The following is a 22500-nucleotide window of genomic DNA, read 5'->3' on the forward strand; positions in this document are numbered from 1 at the left end:
ATCTCAGGAAACAGAGTGGACCGACACCAGCAGATGACATGGCACCCCAAACCATCACTGATGGTGGAAACTTTACACTAGACTTCAGGCAACGTGGATCCTGTGCCTCTCCTGTCTTCCTCCAGACTCTGGGACCTCGATTTCCAAAGGAAATGCAAAATTTGCTTTCGTCAGAAAACATGACTTTGGACCACTCAGCAGCAGTCCAGCTCTTTTTTTCCTTAGCCCAGGTGAGACGCTTTGCGCGCTGTTTCTTGGTCAACAGTGGCTTGACACGAGGTATGCGGCAGTTGAAACCCATGTCTTTCAAGCGTCTCTTGGTGGTGGATCTTGAAGCACTGACTCCAGCAGCTGTCCACTCCTTCTGAATCTCCCCCACATTTTTGAATGGGTTTTTTTTCACAATCTTGACCAGGGCGCGGTGATCCCTATCGCTTGTACACTTTTTCTGACCACAGTTTTTCCTTCCCTTTGCCTCTCCATTAATGTGTTTGGACACAGAGCTCTGAGAACAGCCAGCCTCTTCAGCAATAACCTTTTGTGTCTTTCCCTCCTTGTGCAATGTGTCGATGGTTGCCTTTTGGACAGCTGTCAAATCTGAAGTCTTCCCCATGTTTGTGTAGGCTTCAGAACTGGACTGAGAGACCATTTAAAGCCCTTTGCAGGTGTTTTGAGTTAATCAGCTGATTAGTTTGTGGCACCAGGTGTCTTCAAAATTTAACCCTTACACAATATTCTATATATATATATATATATATATATATATATATATATATATATATATATCTTACATAACCTACAAACAGTTTAACAGGATAAACCTTGTCAAATAATATGAAAGCACGTGTTAATCACAAAAATATTATCTAGGCTTAGATCAGGCTGATTACAAAAATAAAGCTAATTAAATATACTGCAAAAGAAGGGACTGATAAAAAACATATTTACATTGAATAACAAAGTGCTAAAATATATACATTCTAACCAATTTATATATATATATATATATATATATATATATATATATATATATATATATATATATATATATATATATATATATATATATATATATATATATAATTTCTTAAATAAACTCTAAAATGTAAGTGCAAATGAAAATACAGCTTCTCATTTTTCCATCCATCCATCCATTTTCTACCGCTTGTCCCTTTTTGGGGTCGCGGGGGGGTTTTGCACTTGAGAAACCTCTTTTGACTTTTGCTCCAGACTTCTTCTGTTTGTTTGATGTTGTCATTACTGCCCCAAGTGGTGGAAAGTTGTATTACAACTGAGTACCCATACGTCCCACAGCTGAGAAACTTGACACTTTTTATGGTTAAGAAACACTGATATACAACTCCCATGTGTTTATATAGCGCTTTTCTCTAGAGACTCAAAGCGCTTTACTTAGTGAAACCCGTTATCTCCATATTTTAAGAGCCATTTAAACCAGTGTAGCTTGCACTGGGAGTAGGTGGGTAAAGTGTCTTGCCCAAGGACACAACGGCAGTGACTAGGATGGCGGAAGCGGGCATCGAACCTTGAACCCTCAAGTTGCTGGCACGGCTCCTCTTGTTTCTATCTATGAGGACGAAGTATTTAAATGACTACTTCCTGTCCAGCTCGGCCTCCATTTTGGGTCAAGTCTGTCCCAGTTGCACGTCTTGTTGTCGAGTCCCTGGATCAATAATTAGTGAAGCGGTGCGTTTAATGGAGTACAAGGGAGAATTTGCTCCTATTAGCCTCGCCGCTCGCACCCTGGGGCTCGCTGAGTGACAGGACATGGTGGTGGTGGAGGCGGTTGCCAGGGCAACCGGGTCCGTTTGTCCATCCGTCGCCCAGAAGGCTTTGACTTTAGACCGCATCCATTAGCACATAACGACCACGGTGAAACGTCTACACGCTCCTCTGTCGCTCGTCCATTCATACCCGCCATCAATCATCTCATATTTTTGGTTTTCCACCTCCAGACCCCCGCGCGTGTCTCCATGGATTAGGCGAGACAAGAGGAGGTCGGGTGTCACGGGAACGCCGGCTGCTCTTTCTCACGCTCTCTCTGTCTGTTTGCAGGCGACATCACTCAGAAGGGTTATGAGAAGAAGAGGTCCAAGCTGATCAGGGCGTACATTCCACACGCTAGAGGTAATTTTAGTGACCTCTGACCCCCCCGTCCCCCACTCTCACACACAGCTAAAATAGCTCCACACTAGGGCTGCAACTAACGATTAAGTTGATAATTGATTGATCTGTCGATTATTACTTCGATTAATCGATTAATAATCGGATAAAAGAGACAAACTACATTTCTATCCTTTCCAGTATTTTATTGAAAAAAAATAGCATACTGGCACCATACTTATTTTGATTATTGTTTCTCAGCTGTTTGTAAATGTTGCAGTTTATAAATAAAGGTTTATTAAAAAAAATGTAAAAAAAAAAGTAAAAAAAAAAAAAAAAAATAGCCTCTGCGCATAGCATAGATCCAACGAATCGATGACTAAATTAATCGCCAACTATTTTTATAATCTATTTTAATCAATTTACCGTATTTTTCGGACTATATGTCGCTCCGGAGTATAAGTCACACCGGCCCAAAATGCACAATAAAGAAGGAAAAAAACATATATACGTCGCACTGGAGTATAAGTCGCATTTTTTGGGGAAATTAATTTGATAAAAGCCAACACCAAGAATAGACATTTGAAAGGCAATTTAAAATAAATAAAGAATAGTGAACAACAGGCTGAATAAGTGTACGTTATATGAGGCATAAATAACCAACTGGTATGTTAACGTAACATATTATGGTAAGAGTCATTCAAATAACTATAACATATAGACATACTTGCCAACCTTCCCGAATTTTCCGGGACACTCCCGAAATTCAGCGCATCTCCCCAAAACCTCCCGGGACAAATATTCTCCCGAAAATCTCCCGATTTTCAGCCGGAGCTGGAAGCCACGCCCCCTCCAGCTCCATGCGGACCTGAGTGAGGACAGCCTTTTTTCATGACGGGAGGACAACAGGGTGACAAGAACTAAATCATCCAAACTAGAGATAAATTGTATTATTATGTTTATTTTACCTAAAAATAAATATATTTATTCATTTAAAAAAAACTAAATACATTTTTACTATATTTTGCTAAAAACATCAAAATTAATTGTATTTTTATTTGTATTTTTTTGTGACTCCTTATTACATCCAGGCATATAATTATACATTAAAATAAACATATTTGAAATAATTGATTTTAAATTATCATAATTCATTTAAAATGACCATAATTAATTATTAAAATAATTGCTTGTTTATCAACAACTTTAGCATTTTATTCATTACATTTTGAAACTCTCAGAAGCCAAGTTATTTTATATTCCTTAATATTTATTTATGCAAGTTTGAAGTATCAATTATCTAAACACAGTTTTGTTTGCATATTTTCAGGATGTAGATATATATATATATATATATATATATATATATATATATGTATATATATATATGTATGAAATACTTGACTTGGTGAATTCTAGCTGTCAATATACTAACCCTCCCCTCTTAACCACGCCCCCAACACGCCCCGCCCCATCCCCGACCACGCCCCCACCTCCCGAAATCGGAGGTCTCATGGTTGGCAAGTATGCATATAGAACATGCTATACGTTTACCAAACAATCTGTCACTCCCGATCGCTAAATCCCATGAAATCTTTTTCCTCGGTGTCGCCTCTGGTATGCGCCCCTCTAGCGTCCTTTCTTTCTGCTGCTCGATTGCTGTTCTCTGCAGCATATTTCACTACGTCCAGCTTGTACAGCTTGTAGTCTGCAGTATATGATTTCCTTTTCGATGCCATTTTAGTTCAGTCCTTCTCAGTTTTTATAAGTTATCGCGATAGTTGATGTGATCCATTTTAATAGCTCCGGCAGTAGCGTATAGCATATAGCAGTGCTCTTCTGCCATGACCCGCCCCCCGCCGAATTCTTATTGGTTGGCGTGTGAGTGACGATTGGTGACGTGTGTGTGACGATTGCGGACATTTTCTTCGTCGCTCACACGAATGAGATAAATAATATTATTTGATATTTTACAACATACTTGCCAACCCTCCTGGATTTTCCGGGAGACTCCCGAAATTCAGCGCCTCTACCGAAAACCTCCCGGGACAAATTTTCTCCCGAAATTCAGGCGGACTCAGGTCCATGAGGACCTGAGTCCGCTAACCCACAATATTAACAGCATACCTGCCCAATCACATTATAACTGTAGAATGATGGAGGGCGAGTTCTTGGTTTCTTATGTGGGTTTATTGTTAGGCAGTTTCATTAACGTCCTCCCAGCGCGGCAACAACACACAACAACAGCAGTCACGTTTTTGTATACCGTAAAGCAGTTCGTCTGCTGTAAACAGCAATGTTGTGACACTCTTAAACAGGACAATACTGCCATCTAGTGCATTTGATGAAAGCACTTTTGTACGTGCCACACAGCAATGCATCATCAGAGAGGGTGTTCAGCATGGTTTGAAAAATAGTGACAGAGAATAGAACAAGGATGGACAATTCAACCCTTAACTCAACAATGAGTAGATGAGTGTTATGTGTGTGTATATGTGTAAATAAATGAACACTGAAATTCAAGTATTTATTTTATATATATATATTTATATATATATATAAATATATAATAAAATATATATATATATATATATATATATATATATATATATATAGCTAGAATTCACTGAACGTCAAGTATTTCTTATATATATATATGAAATACTTGACTTGGTGAATTCTAGCTGTAAATATACTCCTCCCCTTTTAGCCACGCCCCCAACCACGCCCCCGTCCCACCCCGACCACGCCCACACCCACCCCCCTCCTCCCACCTCCCGAAATCGGAGGTCTCAAGGTTGGCAATTTTGTTTTACAATAATGTGTTAATAATTTCACACAAGTCGCTCCGGAGTATACGTCGCGCCCACGGCCAAACTATGAAAAAAACGTCGACTTATAGTCCGAAAAATACGGTAATCGATTAGTTGTTGCAGCCCTACTCCACACCCACCAACCTACCAAGTGCGCCAATCACGACAAATACGATTTAGACGCCATTAGCCCCCTGGAGCTCAGCTTGGGCCTGCTCCTCAGCAGACAAATTCTGACATGATGGAAGCAGCCAATCACCTTTTATTTCCTTTGATTAATCCAGAAAAAGTCTTTTTTCTATTTTTTCTGCCATCATCTTCACTTTTGTGTTTTTTTTGCGTCGTCGAACTGCTTGTGTGTGTTTGTGCGTGCACGTGTCCACACGCATGCTCGTGTTCTGCAGGTATGGAAGGTCCGATGTCTCACCGGGTCCCGCTCGGCCCGCCGTCCGCCAGCCGCTTCCACCGCCGGCGAACATCGGGCACGAGAGATGAACGCTACCGCTCAGGTAAAGGGGTGGCGCCCACCGGGGGGGGCGGCGTGAGCGCCCGGACGGTGACGTGTGTCTTTGTGTTTTAGATGTCCACACGGAGGCGGTCCAAGCCATGCTGGCGCGACACGTGGAGAGGAAGGTGGCAGTGCCCATGCCCTCCAAGAGACGATCCCTGGTGGTGCAGACCTCCATGGATGCTTACACGCCACCAGGTGACCACACATGACCACACCCAGATCACATGACCCGTAGACCGTAACATGATATTGACCCTCACTAGGCCTGTCGCCCCTGTGCTCAGACTCCTCGTCGGGCTCAGAGGAGGAGGCGGGGCCGGGCGACGACATGTCGGGCATGTCCTGGATGGGCCGCCCCACCCAGCTGGGCCCCGCCCACCTGGGCTCCACCTCCTCCTCGTCTTCGTCCACGCAAAGCGGCGGGAGCGGCAACGCCGGGCGGCTGGCCGACTCGCTGGCGCACACGCACATATCGCACCTGGCACACCTGGCGCACACGCACCTGGGCCAGTCGCACCTGGCGCCGTCACACCACGGTAAGACGCCAACGCCTTCCGCACGCCGCACAGGGTTCACCTCACGCGCGTGTGTTGATGTGCAGGCATTGGCCACCTGTCTCTGAAGAGAAAAGGAGCGCTGAGCGTCGCTGAGAACGGAGGATCTTTGCGGCGCTCCTGCGAGTTCGGCTCGGACATGCTGTGGCCGCCCCCGCTGGAGTCGGACGGTACTGACGCCCGCTGGACGCTCCGGTCCTGACCATGACTCACGATATGTCGTCCCTCCAGAAAATCACTCGGGGCCCCTGGACGTCACGGGCTACTCGTCGGACTCGCCCCACTCTCACACGGAGCGCCATCACATGTCCAACATGGGGACCATCGCCAGGAACACGCAGAAGTACGGCAACGCAGAGCGCATGGAGACAGGCGACGGTAAGAGGAAGCTAGAATTAGAGAGAACTATTACGGACCAGGTTTGGACCTCAGGGTTCATTCATGTCTCGGAAGGACAACAAATGTAAATATAAGTATTACAACCACGCCAAGTCTTAAAAGTCACATTTGGAGGTTGTTTCGAGGCCTAGAGACCCACCGAGTATCCAACTTTTTTTATTTATTTATTTATTTATTTTTATAACTACAACAGAACTACATTAACAGATACAATATGCCGTATTTAGCAGACTATAGAGTGCACCAGGATATAACCCTCACCTACTCTATTGTTGGGGGCGGTATAGCTCGATTGGTAGAGCGGCCGTGCCAGCAACTTGAGGGTTCCAGGTTCGATCCCCGCTTCTGCCATCCTAGTCACTGCCGTTGTGTCCTTGGGCAAGACACTTTACCCACCTGCTCCCAGTGCCACCCACACTGGTTTAAATGTAACTTAGATATTGGGTTTCACCATGTAAAGCGCTTAGAGTCACTAGAGAAAAGCGCTATATAAATATAATTCACTTCACTTCACTATTGTTGTTGTTTTTTCCATATATTAGCTGCACCGGACTACAAGCGGCAGATATTTATGTTGTGAAATCAGTTTTTTACACAGAAATATTTTATCAATGTTTATTTACGTACCTTAATTGTTTTCGAACTGTGCAAGGCAGTAAAACATTTTTGCACACCCTTGGCATTCTCTCGATGAGCTTCAAGCACACCTGTGAAGTGAAAACCATTTCAGTTGACTACTTCTTGAAGCTCATGGAGAGAATGCCAAGAGCGTGCAAAGCAGTAATCAGAGCAAAGGGTGGCTATTTTGAAGAAACTAGAATATAAAACATGTTTTGAGTTATTTCACCTTTTTTTGTTAAGTACATAACTCCACATGTGTTCATTCATAGTTTTGATGTGACAATCTACAATGTATAGTAGAGATGTCCGATAATGGCTTTTTTGCTGATATTCCGATATTGTCCAACTCTTAATTACCGATTCCGATACATACAGTCGTGGAATTAACACATTATTATACCTCATTTTGTTGTGATGCCCCGCTGGATGCATTAAACAATGTAACAAGGTTTTCCAAAATAAATCAACTCAAGTTATGGAAAAAAATGCCAACATGGCACTGCCATATTTATTATTGAAGTCACAAAGTGCATTATTCTTTTTAACATACCTCAAAACAGCAGCTTGGAATTTGGGACATGCTCTCCCTGAAAGAGCATGAGGAGGTTGAGGTGGGCGGGGTTTGGGTAGCGGGGGTGTATATTGTAGCGACCCGGAAGAGTCAGTGCTGCAAGGGGTTCTGGGTATTTGTTCTGTTGTGTTTATGTTGTGTGACGGTGCGGATGTTCTCCCGAAATGTGTTTGTCATTCTTGTTTGGTGTGGGTTCACAGTGTGGCGCATATTTCTAACAGTGTTAAAGTTGTTTATACGGCCACCCTCAGTGTGACCTGTATGGCTGTTGACCAAGTATGATTGCATTCACTTGTGTGTGTAGAAAGCCGAAGATATTATGTGATTGGGACGGCACACAAATGCATTGCCTTTAAGGCACGCCCCCAATATTGTTGTCTGGGTGGAAATCGGGAGAATGGTTGGGCCAGGAGATTTTCGGGAGGGGCACTGAAATCCGGGAGTCTCTCGGGAAAATAGGGAGGGTTGGCAAGTATGACTGGGAGACGCAACTGCTCTGTACTTCTCCCTACGTCCGTGTACCACTCCGTACAGCGGCGTTTTAAAAAGTCATAAATTTTACTTTTTGAAACCCATACCGATAATTTCCGATATTACATTTTAAAGCATTTATCGGCCGATATTATCGGACGTCTCTAGTAAATAGTCATGAATATAAAGAAAACACATTGAATGAGAAGGTGTGTCTTAACCTTTGGCCTGCACTGTATATATAAATGTTTAAAAAACTTTTACTGCAAATTAATATCAGCTCCAAATATCAGTTCTTGGCCTCCTTGACGACTAATAATCGGTATCAGTATCGGCCCATATCAGTGTGATCACAGTGATGTCTGACGTCCTTGCTTTGCTTCCCAGGCGTCCCAGTCAGCAGCCGCGTGTCGGCCAAGATCCAGCAGCTCGTCAACACGCTCAAACAACCTCGCCGGCCGCCGCTGCGAGAGTTCTTTGTCGACGACTTCGATGAACTCCTCGAAGGTTCGACGCCACCAGCGTAAGTCTTCCGGTCTTCCCGCGCTCACGGTCCGTCTCTTCATGTCCAGTCCAACAGCCCGACCCCAACCAGCCTCGTCCCGAGGGGGCGGAGATGATGCCGGTGCGGGGCGACTCGCTCGGGGTGGTCACCAACTGGCCCCCGTCGCTGGAAGCCGCCCTCCAACGCTGGGGGACCATCTCCCCGAAAGCCCCCTGCCTCACCAGCCTGGACACGTCGGGCAAGCCCCTCTACGTCCTCACCTATGGTAGGCAACAGTGTCCTTTGTCCTAATGTTTACAACTGGGGAGTCCAAAGTCTGACATGTGTGCCTTCAAAATGTGTGTGTGTGTGTGTGTGTGTGTGTGTGTGTGTGTGTGTGTGTGTGTGTGTGTTCTGGCAAGGCTTACTTAATGGGGACATCTCTCTGTTTACACAGTCACCTTTAGGGGACCTCTGACGGTATGGGGACAAAACACCAGGTCCCCTAAAGGGAAACCTTTTTAAATGATAGTCAGATCCATCCTGAAGATGCCTGAGTGATTTTTAAGCTTTGGCCATAAATTTGGGTTACTTCGTTTACGCATACTTGCCAACCCTCCCGAATTTTCCGGGAGACTTCCGAAATTCAGCGCCTCTCCCGAAAACCTCCCGGGACAAATATTCTCCCGAAAATAGTCAGATTTTCAGCCAGCGCTGGAGGCCACGCCCCCTCCAGTTCCATGCGGCCCTGAGTGAGGACAGCCTTTTTTCACAACGAGAGGACAACAGGGTGACAAGAACTAAATCATCCATACTAGAGACAAATTGTATTATTATGTTTATCTTACCTAAAAATAAATGTATTTATTAATTTTAAAAAAATTAAAAAAAATAAATACATTTTTACTATATTTTGCTAAAAACATCAAAATTAATTGTATTTTTATTTGTATTTTTTTCTGACTCCTTATTACATCCAGCCATAGAATAAAAATAAAAATAATTCATTTTAAATTATCATAATAATTAATTTAAAATGACCATATTTAATTATTAAAATAATTGCTTGTTTATCAACAACTTTGGCATTTTATTCATTACATTTTGAAGCTCTCAGAAGCCAAGTTATGTTATATTCCTTAATATTTATTTATGCAAGTTTGAAGTATCAATTATCCAAACACAGTTTTGTTTGCATATTTTCAGGATATATATATATATATATATATATATATATATATATATATATATATATATATATATATATATATATATATATATATATGTATGTATGTAATACTTGACTTGGTGAATTCTAGCCATCAATATACTCCTCCCCTCTTAACCACGCCCCCCACCCCCGACCACGCCCCCCCTCTGTCCTGTCCCCTTCACCTCCCGAAATCGGAGGTCTCAAGGTTGGCAAGTATGCGTTTACGTGTTTCAAATATTGGTAAACGAGAAAATAAATGTTCTTGAAAAGTGAAACATTTGTTATCCTGGCGTTAATAGTACTGTGATTCTGTATGGTATCCATCCTTAGTTAAAACTAATATATTTTTTCAAAAACAAAATCTGGTTTAGTGTTTCTTAGGATGACATTTTCATACAGCATGATTATAAAACATTATTACCTTAAAGTAGTGGTTCTTAACCTTGTTGGAGGTACTGAACCCCACCAGTTTCATATGCGCATTCACCCAACCCTTCTTTAGTGACAAATAAAATGTTTTTTTTTTTCAAATTCAAGACAAAGTTATATGTTTTTGGCAACACTTATTATGGGGAACATATTCTAAGTAACAAAGACTTAATTTAGAGTTATTTGGTTAAGGTTAGGGTTAGAGGGTTGGTTAGAGGGTTAGGGTTATAATAAGGCCATGCCGAATAAGGCATTAATTTAATAATGACTAGTTAAGAGCCAATGTGTTACTAATTTGCATGTTAATAAGCAACTAATTAATGGTGAATATGTTCCCCATACTAAAGTGTTACCATGTTTTTTTTACTGGTGCACAAAATGAACCGTGCATGAACATCATCTTGTTCAAACAACAAAACCAACACAGTGCATAAACCAGTGACGTGCGGTGAGGTTGATGGCTGGTGAGGCACTGACTTCATCACAGTCAGATTTACAAACATATGAACCCTAAAGAGTATCTTATTCACCATTTGATTGGCAGCAGTTAACGGGTTATGTTTAAAAGCTCATACCAGCATTCTTCCCTGCTTGGCACTCAGCATCAAGGGTTGGAATTGGGGGTTAAATCACCAAAAATTATTCCCGGGCGCGGCGCCGCTGCTGCCCACTGCTCCCCTCACCTCCCAGGGGGGAATCAAGGGATGGGCCAAATGCAGAGGACAAATTTCACCACACCTAGTGTGTGTGTGAGACAATCATTGGTACTTTAACTTAACTTTAACTTTACACATACAAACTGTAGCACACAAAAAAGCACATTTAATTAAAAAAACCTTATTATGGTCTTACCTTTACTGATAAGTGCGGGAACAGTGGTGTTCGTGTTGGAGGAGTTGTGAATGAATGAAATATGAAATCCGTGCTGCAGTCTGCAGGTGTACCTAATGTTGTGTCCCTGCAGTCGTTCACGGCTCCTCCGGCGCGAGCATTGTTGTTTTTGCACTTTTTGGCTTCTTGTTAAGTGACTTTTTTTGGGTGGATTCGATCTTGCACGTGGAGGGTTTGGGTGTGGGCTTTGGTTGGTGTGGCGCTCCCGTCGGAGGGTGCATTCTGCGGCGGGGGTGCATTAACCGGCACCAGGAGGCGGGATTACGCGAGCCTCAGCCAGTGCGTCTTCGCAGCAGTTTTATGATTGCTCAGCACAAGAAATACGATAAACACATACAGTTGTTGACAAAATACACTGTACATTATATACCTCAGCTAACTAAACTATGGAAATGTATAATATAATTCATATAGCAATACGGTCTCACTGCACAGCAGGCCAGCAGTTAGTCGAGTCCGCAATCCATGGTGAGGCACAACTGAGTGACGTGCCTCAACTGGCTGCTGTTCACCACACCGTCTCTTCTCAGTATTTGAACGGCAAATGTGAAAATTCAGCGATTTTGAATAAAAATAATCTAAAACTGGTGAAGTTAAATGGAAAATAACTTTATAGTATAATCACTGGATACATATAACAATTTAATATTTTTTTTTCTTTTTACATTTTTTTTCTTTCCATGATGGCACGTGCCTCCAGTGACTGCACGTCACTGGCATAAACTCAGAACAAATTACACACCTGCAAATCAGTGTGACTTCTGCTGTTGCCGTATCCGTAATACGCCGATAGGGAGAAGTTTTTATTTACACGATGAGTCGGGTGTGTCTTGACCTCCGCCGAACCTCTGAGCTTGACTCACCAAACCCCTAGGGTTCCATCGAACCCAGCTTAAGAACCACTGCCTTAAAGTATGATTCACATTCAGAATTGTCCATCCTTCTATATATGGTAGTTGGAGTTGCAGGCAACTTCATTACTGCTAAATAGCAGTTTTCAGTAATGTCACAGAAGATGCAGGATTTGCTTTAACATTTAAGTCAGTGGTTCTTAACCTGGGTTCGATGGAACCCTAGGGGTTCGGTGAGTCGGCCTCGGGTTCGACGGAGGTCAAGACACCAGACTCATCGTGTAAATACAAACTTCTCCCTATCGGCGTATTACGGATACGGCAACAGCAGAAGTCAGACTGATTTGCAGGTGTGTAATTTGTTGTGAGTTTATGCACTGTGTTGATTTTGTTCTTTGAACAAGGTGATGTTCATGCACGCTTCATTTTGTGCACCAGTAAAAAAAACATGGTAACACTTTAGTATGGGGAACATATTCACCATTAATTAGTTGCTTATTAACATGCAAATTAGTAAGATATTGGCTCTTAACTAGTCATTATTAAGTACTTATACTTACTTATTCAGCATGGCCTTATTATAACTCTTTTTGATAGATTGATTGATTGAGACTTTTATTAGTAGGTTGCACAGTGAAGTACATATTCCGTACAATTGACCACTAAATGGTAACACCCGAATAAGTTTTTCAACTTGTTTAAGTCGGGGTCCACTTAAATTGATTCATGATACAGATATATACTATCATCATAATACAGTCATCACACAAGATAATCACATTGAATTATTTACATTACCGGTATTTACAATCCGGGGGGGGGAGGGGTAGGTTTGGTTGTTATCATCAGTCATCAACAATTGAGAACAGAGAAATGGATATTGGAACAGTGTAGGTCAGACTTGGTAGGATATGTACAGCAAGTAGTGGGCAGAGAGAGAGAGAGAGAGAGAGAGATCAGAAGGCATAAGAAAAAGTATCTGCATTTGATTGTTTACATTTGATTATTAACAATCCGGGGAGGGTGTTAGTTTAGGGTTGTAGCTGCCTGGAGGTGAACCTTTATTGCGGTTTTGAAGGAGGATAGAGATGCACTTTCTTTTATACCTGTTGGGAGTGCATTCCACATTGATGTGGCATAGAAAGAGAATGAGTTAAGACCTTTGTTAGTTCGGAATCTGGGTTTAACGTGGTTAGTGTTAGTGTTATTATGCTGTTTGTTACTTATGTATGTTATGTTGCAGCTATTTAAAATAGTTTTGTCAATATGTTCTGGCCTGAAATAAATTGGCCCTTTGAAACATATCTTTGTCTTTGTGTGTTGTATGTAGAGCACATTGCTTAGCAGAGTTCAGTGATGCAAATGTATGTCAAGTTGATCAACAGATTGTATTATTCTCCAGTGCAATAACAGTACTAAAATGAAGGCTAAAAGGGCATTAATGGGAGCTTTAAAAAAAAAAAAGAGTAGAAGAAGTAACTAAATAGTTACTTTTCACAGTAACGCATTACTTTTTGGTGTAAGTAACTGAGTTAGTAACTGTGTTACTTTTGAAATAAAGTAACTAGTAACTGTAACTAGTTACTGTTTTTCAGTAACTAACCCAACACTGATAATCACATTGAATTATTTACATTATTTACAATCCGGGGTGTGGAGGGGGGAGGGGGTAGGTTTGGTTGTTATCATCAGTCATCAACAATTGAGAACAGAGAAATGGATATTGGAACAGTGTAGGTCTGACTTGGTAGGATATGGACAGCAAGTAGTGGGCAGAGAGAGAGAGAGATCAGAAGGCATAAGAAAAAGTATCTGCTTTTGATTGTTTACATTTGATTATTAACAATCCGGGGAGGGTGTTAGTTTAGGGTTGTAGCTGCCTGGAGGTGAACCTTTATTGCGGTTTTGAAGGAGGATAGAGATGCACTTTCTTTTATACCTGTTGGGAGTGCATTCCACATTGATGTGGCATAGAAAGAGAATGAGTTAAGACCTTTGTTAGTTCGGAATCTGGGTTTAACGTGGTTAGTGGAGTTCCCCCTGGTGTTGTGGTTATGGCGGTCATTTACGTTAAGGAAGTAACCCTCTAACCCTGACCCGAACCCTCTAACCCTAACCATCCATTCATCCATTCATTTTCTACCGCTTATTCCCTTTGGGGTCGCGGGGGGCGCTGGAGCCTATCTCAGCTACAATCGGGCGGAAGGCGGGGTACACCCTGGACAAGTCGCCACCTCATCGCAGGGCCAACACAGATAGACAGACAACTTTCACACTCACATTCACACACTAGGGCCAATTTAGTGTTGCCAATCAACTTATCCCCAGGTGCATGTCTTTGGAGGTGGGAGGAAGCCGGAGTACCCGGAGGGAACCCACGCAGTCACGGGGAGAACATGCAAACTCCACACAGAAAGATCCCGAGCCCGGGATTGAACCCAAGACTACTCAGGACCTTCGTATTGTGAGGCAGATGCACTAACCCCTCTTCCACCGTGCTGCCCAACTCTAAATTAAGTCTTTGTTATTTAGAATATGTTCCCCATACTAAAGTGTTAGCAAAAACATATAACTTTGTCTTGAATTTGAAAAAAAAAACATTTTATTTTTCACTAAAGAAGGGTTCGGTGAATGTACATATGAAACTGGTGGAGTTCGGGTACCTCCAACAAGGTTAAGAACCACTGATTTAAGTGGTAAAACTTCCTATAAGAGGACAGCTGTAGTGCTGTATTCTGAGGATCATGTCATATTTAATTTTATTTATTTTTTTAAATGGTCCTCAGTAGTCACGTACAAATTTGTGTGAATTATGCAAAATTATTTAAATTTGGTCCCTATGAACCATATTAACTCTTTTTTCCCCAGGGTCCCCAGTAAGAATGATCAGCACATTACTTCATCAATCCAGAGATTTAAAGACGTGTATGAGCTAACTGGCCAGTGGACATTTTACACCATTTTTTTCATGCCTCCACAACCTGTAGAAAGGGTGGTCCCCACAAGTGATCAAAAACTTGGTCCCCATTCCATATGATAACCAGCATGTGTGTGTGTGTGTGTGTGTGTGTGTGTGTGTGTGTGTGTGTGTGTGTGTGTGTGTGTGTGTGTGTGTGTGTGTGTGTGTGTGTGTGTGTGTGTGTGTGTGTGTGTGCAGGGAAGCTGTGGTCTCGCAGCATCAAGCTCGCCTACAATATCCTGCACAAGCTGGGTAGCAAGCAGGAGCCCATGGTGCGACCCGGTGACAGGGTGAGTCAGGCCCCGCCCCCACGCTCCTCCGGTCACATGATCTCTCAGAGTCCCTGCAGCTAACGCTAATGATCATCCATGCTTGTCTGTTTTTATAACATAAACAAGAGCGACGTCGTTTTTTTTATCACGCTTTTCGTGACTCGTTCCTGTCGTGGTCTCACCCACAGGTGGCGCTGGTGTTCCCCAACAACGACCCCGTGGCCTTCGTGGTGGCCTTCTACGGCTGCCTGCTGGCCGAGGTGGTCCCGGTTCCCATAGAGGTGCCCCTCAGCCGCAAGGTATGCCGTGACCCCCCCCGCATGACAGAGACCTTGTTTTGTGAGAAGCCCCTCCCCTCTCTGCGTCGTCATAGCGGCCGTGTGATAACAGGCTGGCGGCGTCCCGCGCGTGTCACAGATGGAGAAACAGCTCGCTGTGTTTAATTAACAAAAAAGGGAATTCGGACAGCAGTGCTGGCAGAAGGTTATTCTTTTTTTTTTAAACATGTGGTCATGTGACATGTTTAATGTCTATGTTCTAGAACAGAGGTCTTCAACAGGTGGTCCGCAGAGGTTCTGCAGGGGGGTCGTTACATTTTGTATTTTAAAAAAAAAAATATTGTTCATATTCCCACGCACATTTTCCACCAATGTCTTTAAATACACATGAACATTAAGTCATGTGAACACAAGGACACGTGTTCATGTGGTTAGAGCAGGGCTCACCAGCCTTTTTGAAACCAAGAGCTACTTCTTGGCTACTGATTAATGCAAAGGGCTACCAGTTTGATACACACTTAAATACATTGCCAGAAATAGCCAATTTGCTCAATTTACTTTTAACTCTGTTATTATTAATAATTAATGATATTTATCTTTGTGGAAACACTGATCATCTTAATGATTTCTCACAATAAATATATATAGAAACAGATAAATATCAATATGCAACACTTTATTTGTATATTTTCTCTAAGTGCACATTTTTCAAATTGAACATTTTCAAATGATCACTTCTAAGACAGTCTTGTGAAATCACAATATCCCATTTGAACTAGCTAGCCACTAACATTTTTATAAAAGAGGAGAAAACACGAAAAAAAAGAAAATTTAATTTCGAAACATAGTTTATCTTCAATTTCGACTCTTTAAAATTCAAAATTCAACTGAAAAAAAGAAGAGAAAAACTAGCTAAATCGAATCTTTTTGAAAAAATAAAAAAAAAAGAATTTATGGAACATCATTAGTCATTTTTCCTGATTAAGATTCATTTTTGAATTTTGATGACATGTTTTAAATAGGTTAAAATCCAATCTGCACTTAGAATATATAACAAATTGGACCAAGCTATATTTCTAACGAAGACAAATCATTATTTCTTCTAGATTTTCCAGAACAAAAATTTTAAAAGAAATTCAAAAGACTTTGAAATAAGATGTAAATTTGATTCGACAGATTTTCTAGATTTTCCAGAATCATTTTTTTGAATTTTAATCATAATAAGTTTTGAAGAAATATTTCACAAATATTCTTCGTCGAAAAAACAGAAGTAAAATGAATAATTAAATTAAAATGTATTTATTATTCTTTACAATAAAACAAATACAATTTACTTGAACATTGATTTAAATTGTCAGGAAAGAAGAGGAAGGAATTTAAAAGGTAAAAGGTGTATGTGTTTAAAAATCCTAAAATCATTTTTAAGGTTGTATTTTTTTCTCTAAAATTGTCTTTCTGAAAGTTATAAGAAGCAAAGTAAAAAAAATAAATGAATTTATTTAAACAAGTGAAGACCAAGTCTTTAAAATATTTTCTCGGATTTTTAAATTCCACTTGAGTTTTGTCTCTCTTAGAATTAAAAATCTCGAGCAAAGCGAGACAAGCTTGCTAGTAAATAAATAACATTTAAAAAATAGAGGCAGCTCACTGGTAAGTGCTGTTATTTGAGCTATTTTTAGAACAGGCCAGCGGGCGACTCATCTGGTCCTTACGGGCGAACTGGTGCCCGCTGGGTTAGAGTGTCCGCCCTGAGATGGGAAGGTTGTGAGTTCAAACCCCGGCCGAGTCATACCAAAGACTATAAAAACAGGAGCCCTTACCTCCCTGCTTGACACTCAGCATCAAGGGTTGGAATTGGGGCTTAAATCACCAAAAATTATTCCCGGGCGCGGCCACCGCTGCTGCTCACTGCTCCCCTCACCTCCCAGGGTGTGGAACAAGGGAATGGGTCAAATGCAGAGGGTAATTTCACCACACCTAGTGTGTGTGTGTGACTATCAGTGGTACTTTAACTTTAATAACATATAACATGAATAAATGCTTAGTTTATTATTTTCTTGTTAGTATTCAAGCTAGCAATTCGCGCTCTAGTTGCCAGCTAATGATTAGCATTCCAGCTATTAACTCCCTAGTTGCCCGCTAGTAATTCTTGCTCTAGCGGCCAGCTAATAATTAGTGCACTTGTTGCCAGCTAGCGATTAGCGTGCTGGTTAGTTCAGCCCTTTGTTTTTCAACTGTGGTTGTTTTTAAAGGGCTTTATGAATAAAGTTGGTATGGTATGGTTGCAGGTAGAGATGTCGGCAGGCCGATATTATTGGCCGATAAATGCGTTAAAATGTAATATCGGAAATTATCGGTATCAATTTTTTTATTATCTATCGTTTTTTTTAATTTTTTATTATTATTTTTTTGTTAAATCAACATAAAAAGCACAAGATACACTTACAATTAGTGCACCAACCCAAAAAACCTCCCTCCCCCATTTACACTCATTCACACAAAAGGGTTGTTTCTTTCTGTTATTAATATTGTGGTTCCTACATTATATATCAATATATATCAATACAGTCTGCAGGGATACAGTCCGTAAGCACACATGATTGTGCGTGCTGCTGGTCCACTAACAGTACTAACCTTTAACACTTAATTTGACTAATTTTCATTAATTACTAGTTTCTATGTAACTGTTTTTATATTGTTTTACTTTCTTTTTTATTCAAGAAAATGTTTTTAATTTATTTATCTTATTTTATTTTATTAATTTAAAAGAAAAAAGACCTTATCTTCACCATACTTGGTTGTCCAAATTAGGCATAATAGTGTGTTAATTCCACGACTGTATATATCGGTATCGGTTGATATCGGTATCGGTAATTAAAGAGTTGGACAATATCGGAATATTGGATATCGGCAAAAAGCCATTATCGGACATCCCTAGTTGCAAGCTAGCGATCAGCGCTCTAGATGCCAACTGCCGATCAGTGCTCCTGTTTCCAACTAGCGATTACCGCTGTAGTTGTCAGCTAGCGACTAACGCCCAAGTTGTCAGCTAAGGATTTGTGCCCTAGTTGTCAGCCAGCAAATGGCATTCTACATGCCAGCTAACGATTAGTACTCCAAATGCCAGTTTACGATTAGTGCTCTAAATGCCAGCTAACGATTAGCGCTCTATTTTCCACCTAGCAATTAATGCTCAAGTTGTCTGCTAGCGATTAGTGCTCTAGTTTTCAGCTAGCGATTATTGTTATAGTTGCCAGCTAGCGATTAGTGTTTTAGTTTCCAGCTAGGGATTAGTTCCCTAGTTGTCAGCTAGCGATTATCGCTGTAGTTGTCAGTTAATGATTAGCGCTCTAGATGTCAGCTAACAATTAGCGCTCTAGTTTCCAGCTGGCGATTAACGCCCAAGTTGTCAGTTAACGATTAGTGCCCTAGTTGTCAGCTAGCGATTAGTGCCCTAGTTGCCAGCTAGCGATTAGTGCCCTACTTGCCAGCTAGCGATTAGTGCCCTAGTTGCCAGCTAGCGATTAGTGCCCTAGTTGCCAGCTAACGATTAGTGCCCTAGTTGTCAGCTAACGATTAAAGCCCTTGTTGCCAGCTAGCGATTAGTGCCCTAGTTGCCAGCTAGCGATTAGTGCCCTAGTTGCCAGCTCGCGATTAGTGCCCTAGTTGCCAGCTAGCGATTAGTGCCCTAGTTGCCAGCTAGCGATTAGCGCCCTAGCTGTCAGCTAACGATTAGCGCTCTGGTTGTCGGCTACCGGTTAGCACTCTAGTTGTCAGCTAGCGATCAGTGCGCTGGTTGTCAGCTAGCAATTAGCGCACTAGTTGCCAACTAACAAGCTAGCTGCCAGCTAGTGATTAGTGCACTAGTTGCCAGCTAGCAATTAGTGTCCTAGTTGCCAGCTAGCGATTAGTGCCCTAGTTGTCAGCTAACGATTAGTGCCCTAGTTGTCAGCTAACGATTAGTGCCCTAGTTTTCAGCTAGCGATTAGTGCCCTAGTTGCCAGCTAGTGATTAGTGCCCTAGTTGCCAGCTACCGATTAGCGCCCTAGTTGTCAGCTAACGACTAGCACTCTAGTTGTCAGCTAACGATAAGCGCTTAGCACTAAAGATTAGTGCCCTAGTTGTCAGCTAGCGATTAGTGCCGTAGTTGTCAGCTAACGATTAGCGCTCTGGTTGTCGGATAACGCTTAGCACTCTAGTTGTCAGCTAGCGATCAGTGCGCTGGTTGTCAGCTAGCAATTAGCGCACTAGTTGCCAACTAACGAGCTAGCTGCCAGCTAGTGATTAGTGCACTAGTTGCTAGCTAGTGATTAGTGCCCTAGTTGCCAGCTAGCGATTAGTCCCCTAGTTGTCAGCTAATGATTAGTGCCCTAGTTGTCAACTAACGATTAGTGCCCTAGTTGTCAATTAACGATTAGTGCCCTAGTTGTCAGCTAGCAATGAGTGCCCTAGTTGTTAACTAACGATTAGTGCCCTAGTTGTCAATTAACAATTAGTGCCCTAGTTGTCAGCTAGCGATGAGTGCCCTAGTTGTCAGCTAGCGATTAGTACCCTATCTGTCAGCTAGCGATTAGCGCTCTGGCTGTCAGCTAACGATTAGCGCTCTGGTTGTCAACTAACGGTTAGCACTCTAGTTGTCAGCTAGCGATCCATGTGCTGGTTGTCAGCTAGCAATTAGCGCACTAACTAACGAGCCAACTGCCAGCTAGCGATTAGCACCCTAGCTGTCAGCTAACGGTTAGCACTCTAGTTGTCAGCTAGCGATCAGTGCGCTGGTTGTCAGCTAGCAATTAGTGCACTAGTTGCCAACTAACGAGCCAGCTGCCAGCTAGTGATTAGCTCGTTGGTTGTCAGCTAGTGATTAGTGCACTAGTTGCCAGCTAGCAATTAGCAGTAAAATACTGCTCCTATTTGAATATAGTGCACAACAACAAGGTACCTTTATCCTACAAGATATATAAGTAGGGGGTCCCCGCTCCCTCTCTCCATCAATTTGGGGGTCCTGGGCTTGGAAAAGACTTTTGTTCTGGTAGACAAAGTGAATGAAAAAAAGATGAAATAAGAGGGGAGGAGGCGGGGCATGAGGCCCGTCTTTCAGCTTTATGGCTTGGTGACATGTTTATGGCGTAGTGCGGTTAATGGACGGCGGTGATTTACGACAAAGCCGACCCGTCTCCTGCGTCCTCCAATAGGACGCCGGCAGCCAGCAGATTGGATTTCTGCTGGGGAGCTGTGGCGTCACCGTGGCGCTGACCAGCGACGCCTGCCATAAGGGTCTGCCCAAGAGCGCGACAGGAGAGATCCCGCAGTTTAAAGGTGAGCAAAGCGTCATCCATCATGGAGGGAAGATGGGGGGGAGGGGGGAGGGGTCAGCGGACGATACGATTGGTGGGTTGCTACATGTTAGCAATAGTAGCGCACTTTTCTCCGTGTGCAGGTTGGCCCAAACTGCTTTGGTTCGTCACCGAGTCCAAACACCTGTCCAAGCCGCCACGGGACTGGTTTCCTCACATCAAGGACGCCAACAACGACACCGCCTACATCGAGGTGAGACCAAAGGTGTCGGCGTTCGATGCCAAGGACACGCCTTCTGATCCAAAAGTGTCTTCCCGCAGTACAAAACGTGCAAAGATGGCAGCGTGCTGGGCGTCACGGTAACCAGGATCGCTTTGCTCACACACTGCCAGGCCCTCACCCAGTCCTGCTGCTACACAGAAGGTAAGCACACAGCGCCACCTTCTGGCCGCCCACCAACATTCTCGCCAAGCCTGAGCTGCAGCTTGAGAAAAATAAGAAAAACAAACTATTTTAGGGGAATATTCATTAAGTTTTCTTTCTTTTTAATTTTATATGAATTAATAATACTAATGTTATTAATTATTAATAATAATATTTAAACCAAAAAGAAGTCAGTTTTCCGGTGCCTTAAATCAACTGCTCTTAACTCCTCCCGCAGCCGAGACCATCGTCAACGTTCTGGACTTTAAGAAGGACGTGGGTCTGTGGCACGGCATCCTGACGGTAAGACCTTAGAAGATAAAGGTCAGGGTTCTTGACTGGGCCATTTCCTCTGATTGTCGCGCTCATGACAGCAAAAGGCGGGGCTAAAGGTGGTGAGGTCAAGGTGACACCAGCGTCAACCCCAGGGGTGTCCAAACCTTTGCCGCTGAGGGCCACACATAGAACACATGGGGGCGGCATTTTGCTCTTTTAAAAACCAATACTGTACATTGTAACCATTAGGGCTCCCCTCAATTTTAGTGAACATTAAAGGGGAACATTATCACGATTTCAGAAGGGTTAAAACCATTAAAAATCAGTTCCCAGTGGCTTATTTTATTTTTCGAAGTTTTTTTCAAAATTTTACCCATTACGCAATATCCCTAAAAAAAGCTTCAAAGTGCCTGATTTTAACCATCGTTATATACACCCGTCCATTTTCCTGTGACGTCACACAGTGATGCCAATACAAACAAACAGCAAGGTATAGCGACATTAGCTTGGATTCAGACTTGGATTTCAGCGGCTTAACACTGTCTGATAAGATAATTACGAACAACAATGAACTAGGTTTACAGCATATGAAATACATTTGGCAACAACATGCACTTTAAGAGTGCAGACAGCCCATTTCAGGCGCGCTAAGAACATATATGTTTACAAGATTTCAGCACTCAGGTTAACCATACCTAAATAGACACAAAATACTGCATTACACAAGACTACCCGAATGTACTCGAAGGATTGAAAACAATAAATGTTTTTAAGCTAAATTATTGGTAAACACAATTTGTGTATAATAATTTACGTAAAACCGCGAGTAATGAATAAAGTTTTCATCAATTAATATATTCTGTAGACATACCCTCATCCGCTCTCTTTTCCTGAAAGCTGATCTGTCCAGTTTTGGAGTTGATGTCAGCATCTGCTTTGAGTGTCGCAGGATATCCACACATTCTTGCCATCTCTGTCGTAGCATAGCTTTTGTCGGTAAAGTGTGCGGAACAAACGACTGACCATTTCGTCGGCTTTCCCCACACCCTCGTATTTTGAACAAATTTC

The 22500-nt window shown here is 42.3% G+C and overlaps 1 protein-coding gene across 2 annotated transcripts in view; it reads left to right on the forward strand.

Moving 5' to 3' along the window:
• Positions 1 to 22500, forward strand: part of LOC133609392 (disco-interacting protein 2 homolog C-like) — a 78761-nt gene that overhangs the window by 15684 nt on the left and 40577 nt on the right. Inside the window, exons 2-15 of one of the 2 annotated variants that reach the window (XM_061964944.1) lie at positions 2074 to 2145; positions 5339 to 5443; positions 5515 to 5640; positions 5709 to 5981; positions 6047 to 6169; positions 6231 to 6377; positions 8449 to 8568; positions 8634 to 8831; positions 15087 to 15178; positions 15349 to 15459; positions 20631 to 20754; positions 20876 to 20985; positions 21054 to 21156; positions 21395 to 21459. In XM_061964944.1, the coding sequence (XP_061820928.1) occupies positions 2074 to 2145; positions 5339 to 5443; positions 5515 to 5640; positions 5709 to 5981; positions 6047 to 6169; positions 6231 to 6377; positions 8449 to 8568; positions 8634 to 8831; positions 15087 to 15178; positions 15349 to 15459; positions 20631 to 20754; positions 20876 to 20985; positions 21054 to 21156; positions 21395 to 21459 (1769 nt within the window). The remainder of the gene's footprint in view (positions 1 to 2073; positions 2146 to 5338; positions 5444 to 5514; positions 5641 to 5708; positions 5982 to 6046; positions 6170 to 6230; positions 6378 to 8448; positions 8569 to 8633; positions 8832 to 15086; positions 15179 to 15348; positions 15460 to 20630; positions 20755 to 20875; positions 20986 to 21053; positions 21157 to 21394; positions 21460 to 22500) is intronic. The other variant, XM_061964945.1, reaches the window with a different exon arrangement.

This window comes from Nerophis lumbriciformis, linkage group LG07, assembly GCF_033978685.3.
Source record: "Nerophis lumbriciformis linkage group LG07, RoL_Nlum_v2.1, whole genome shotgun sequence".
Lineage (NCBI taxonomy): Eukaryota > Metazoa > Chordata > Actinopteri > Syngnathiformes > Syngnathidae > Nerophis > Nerophis lumbriciformis.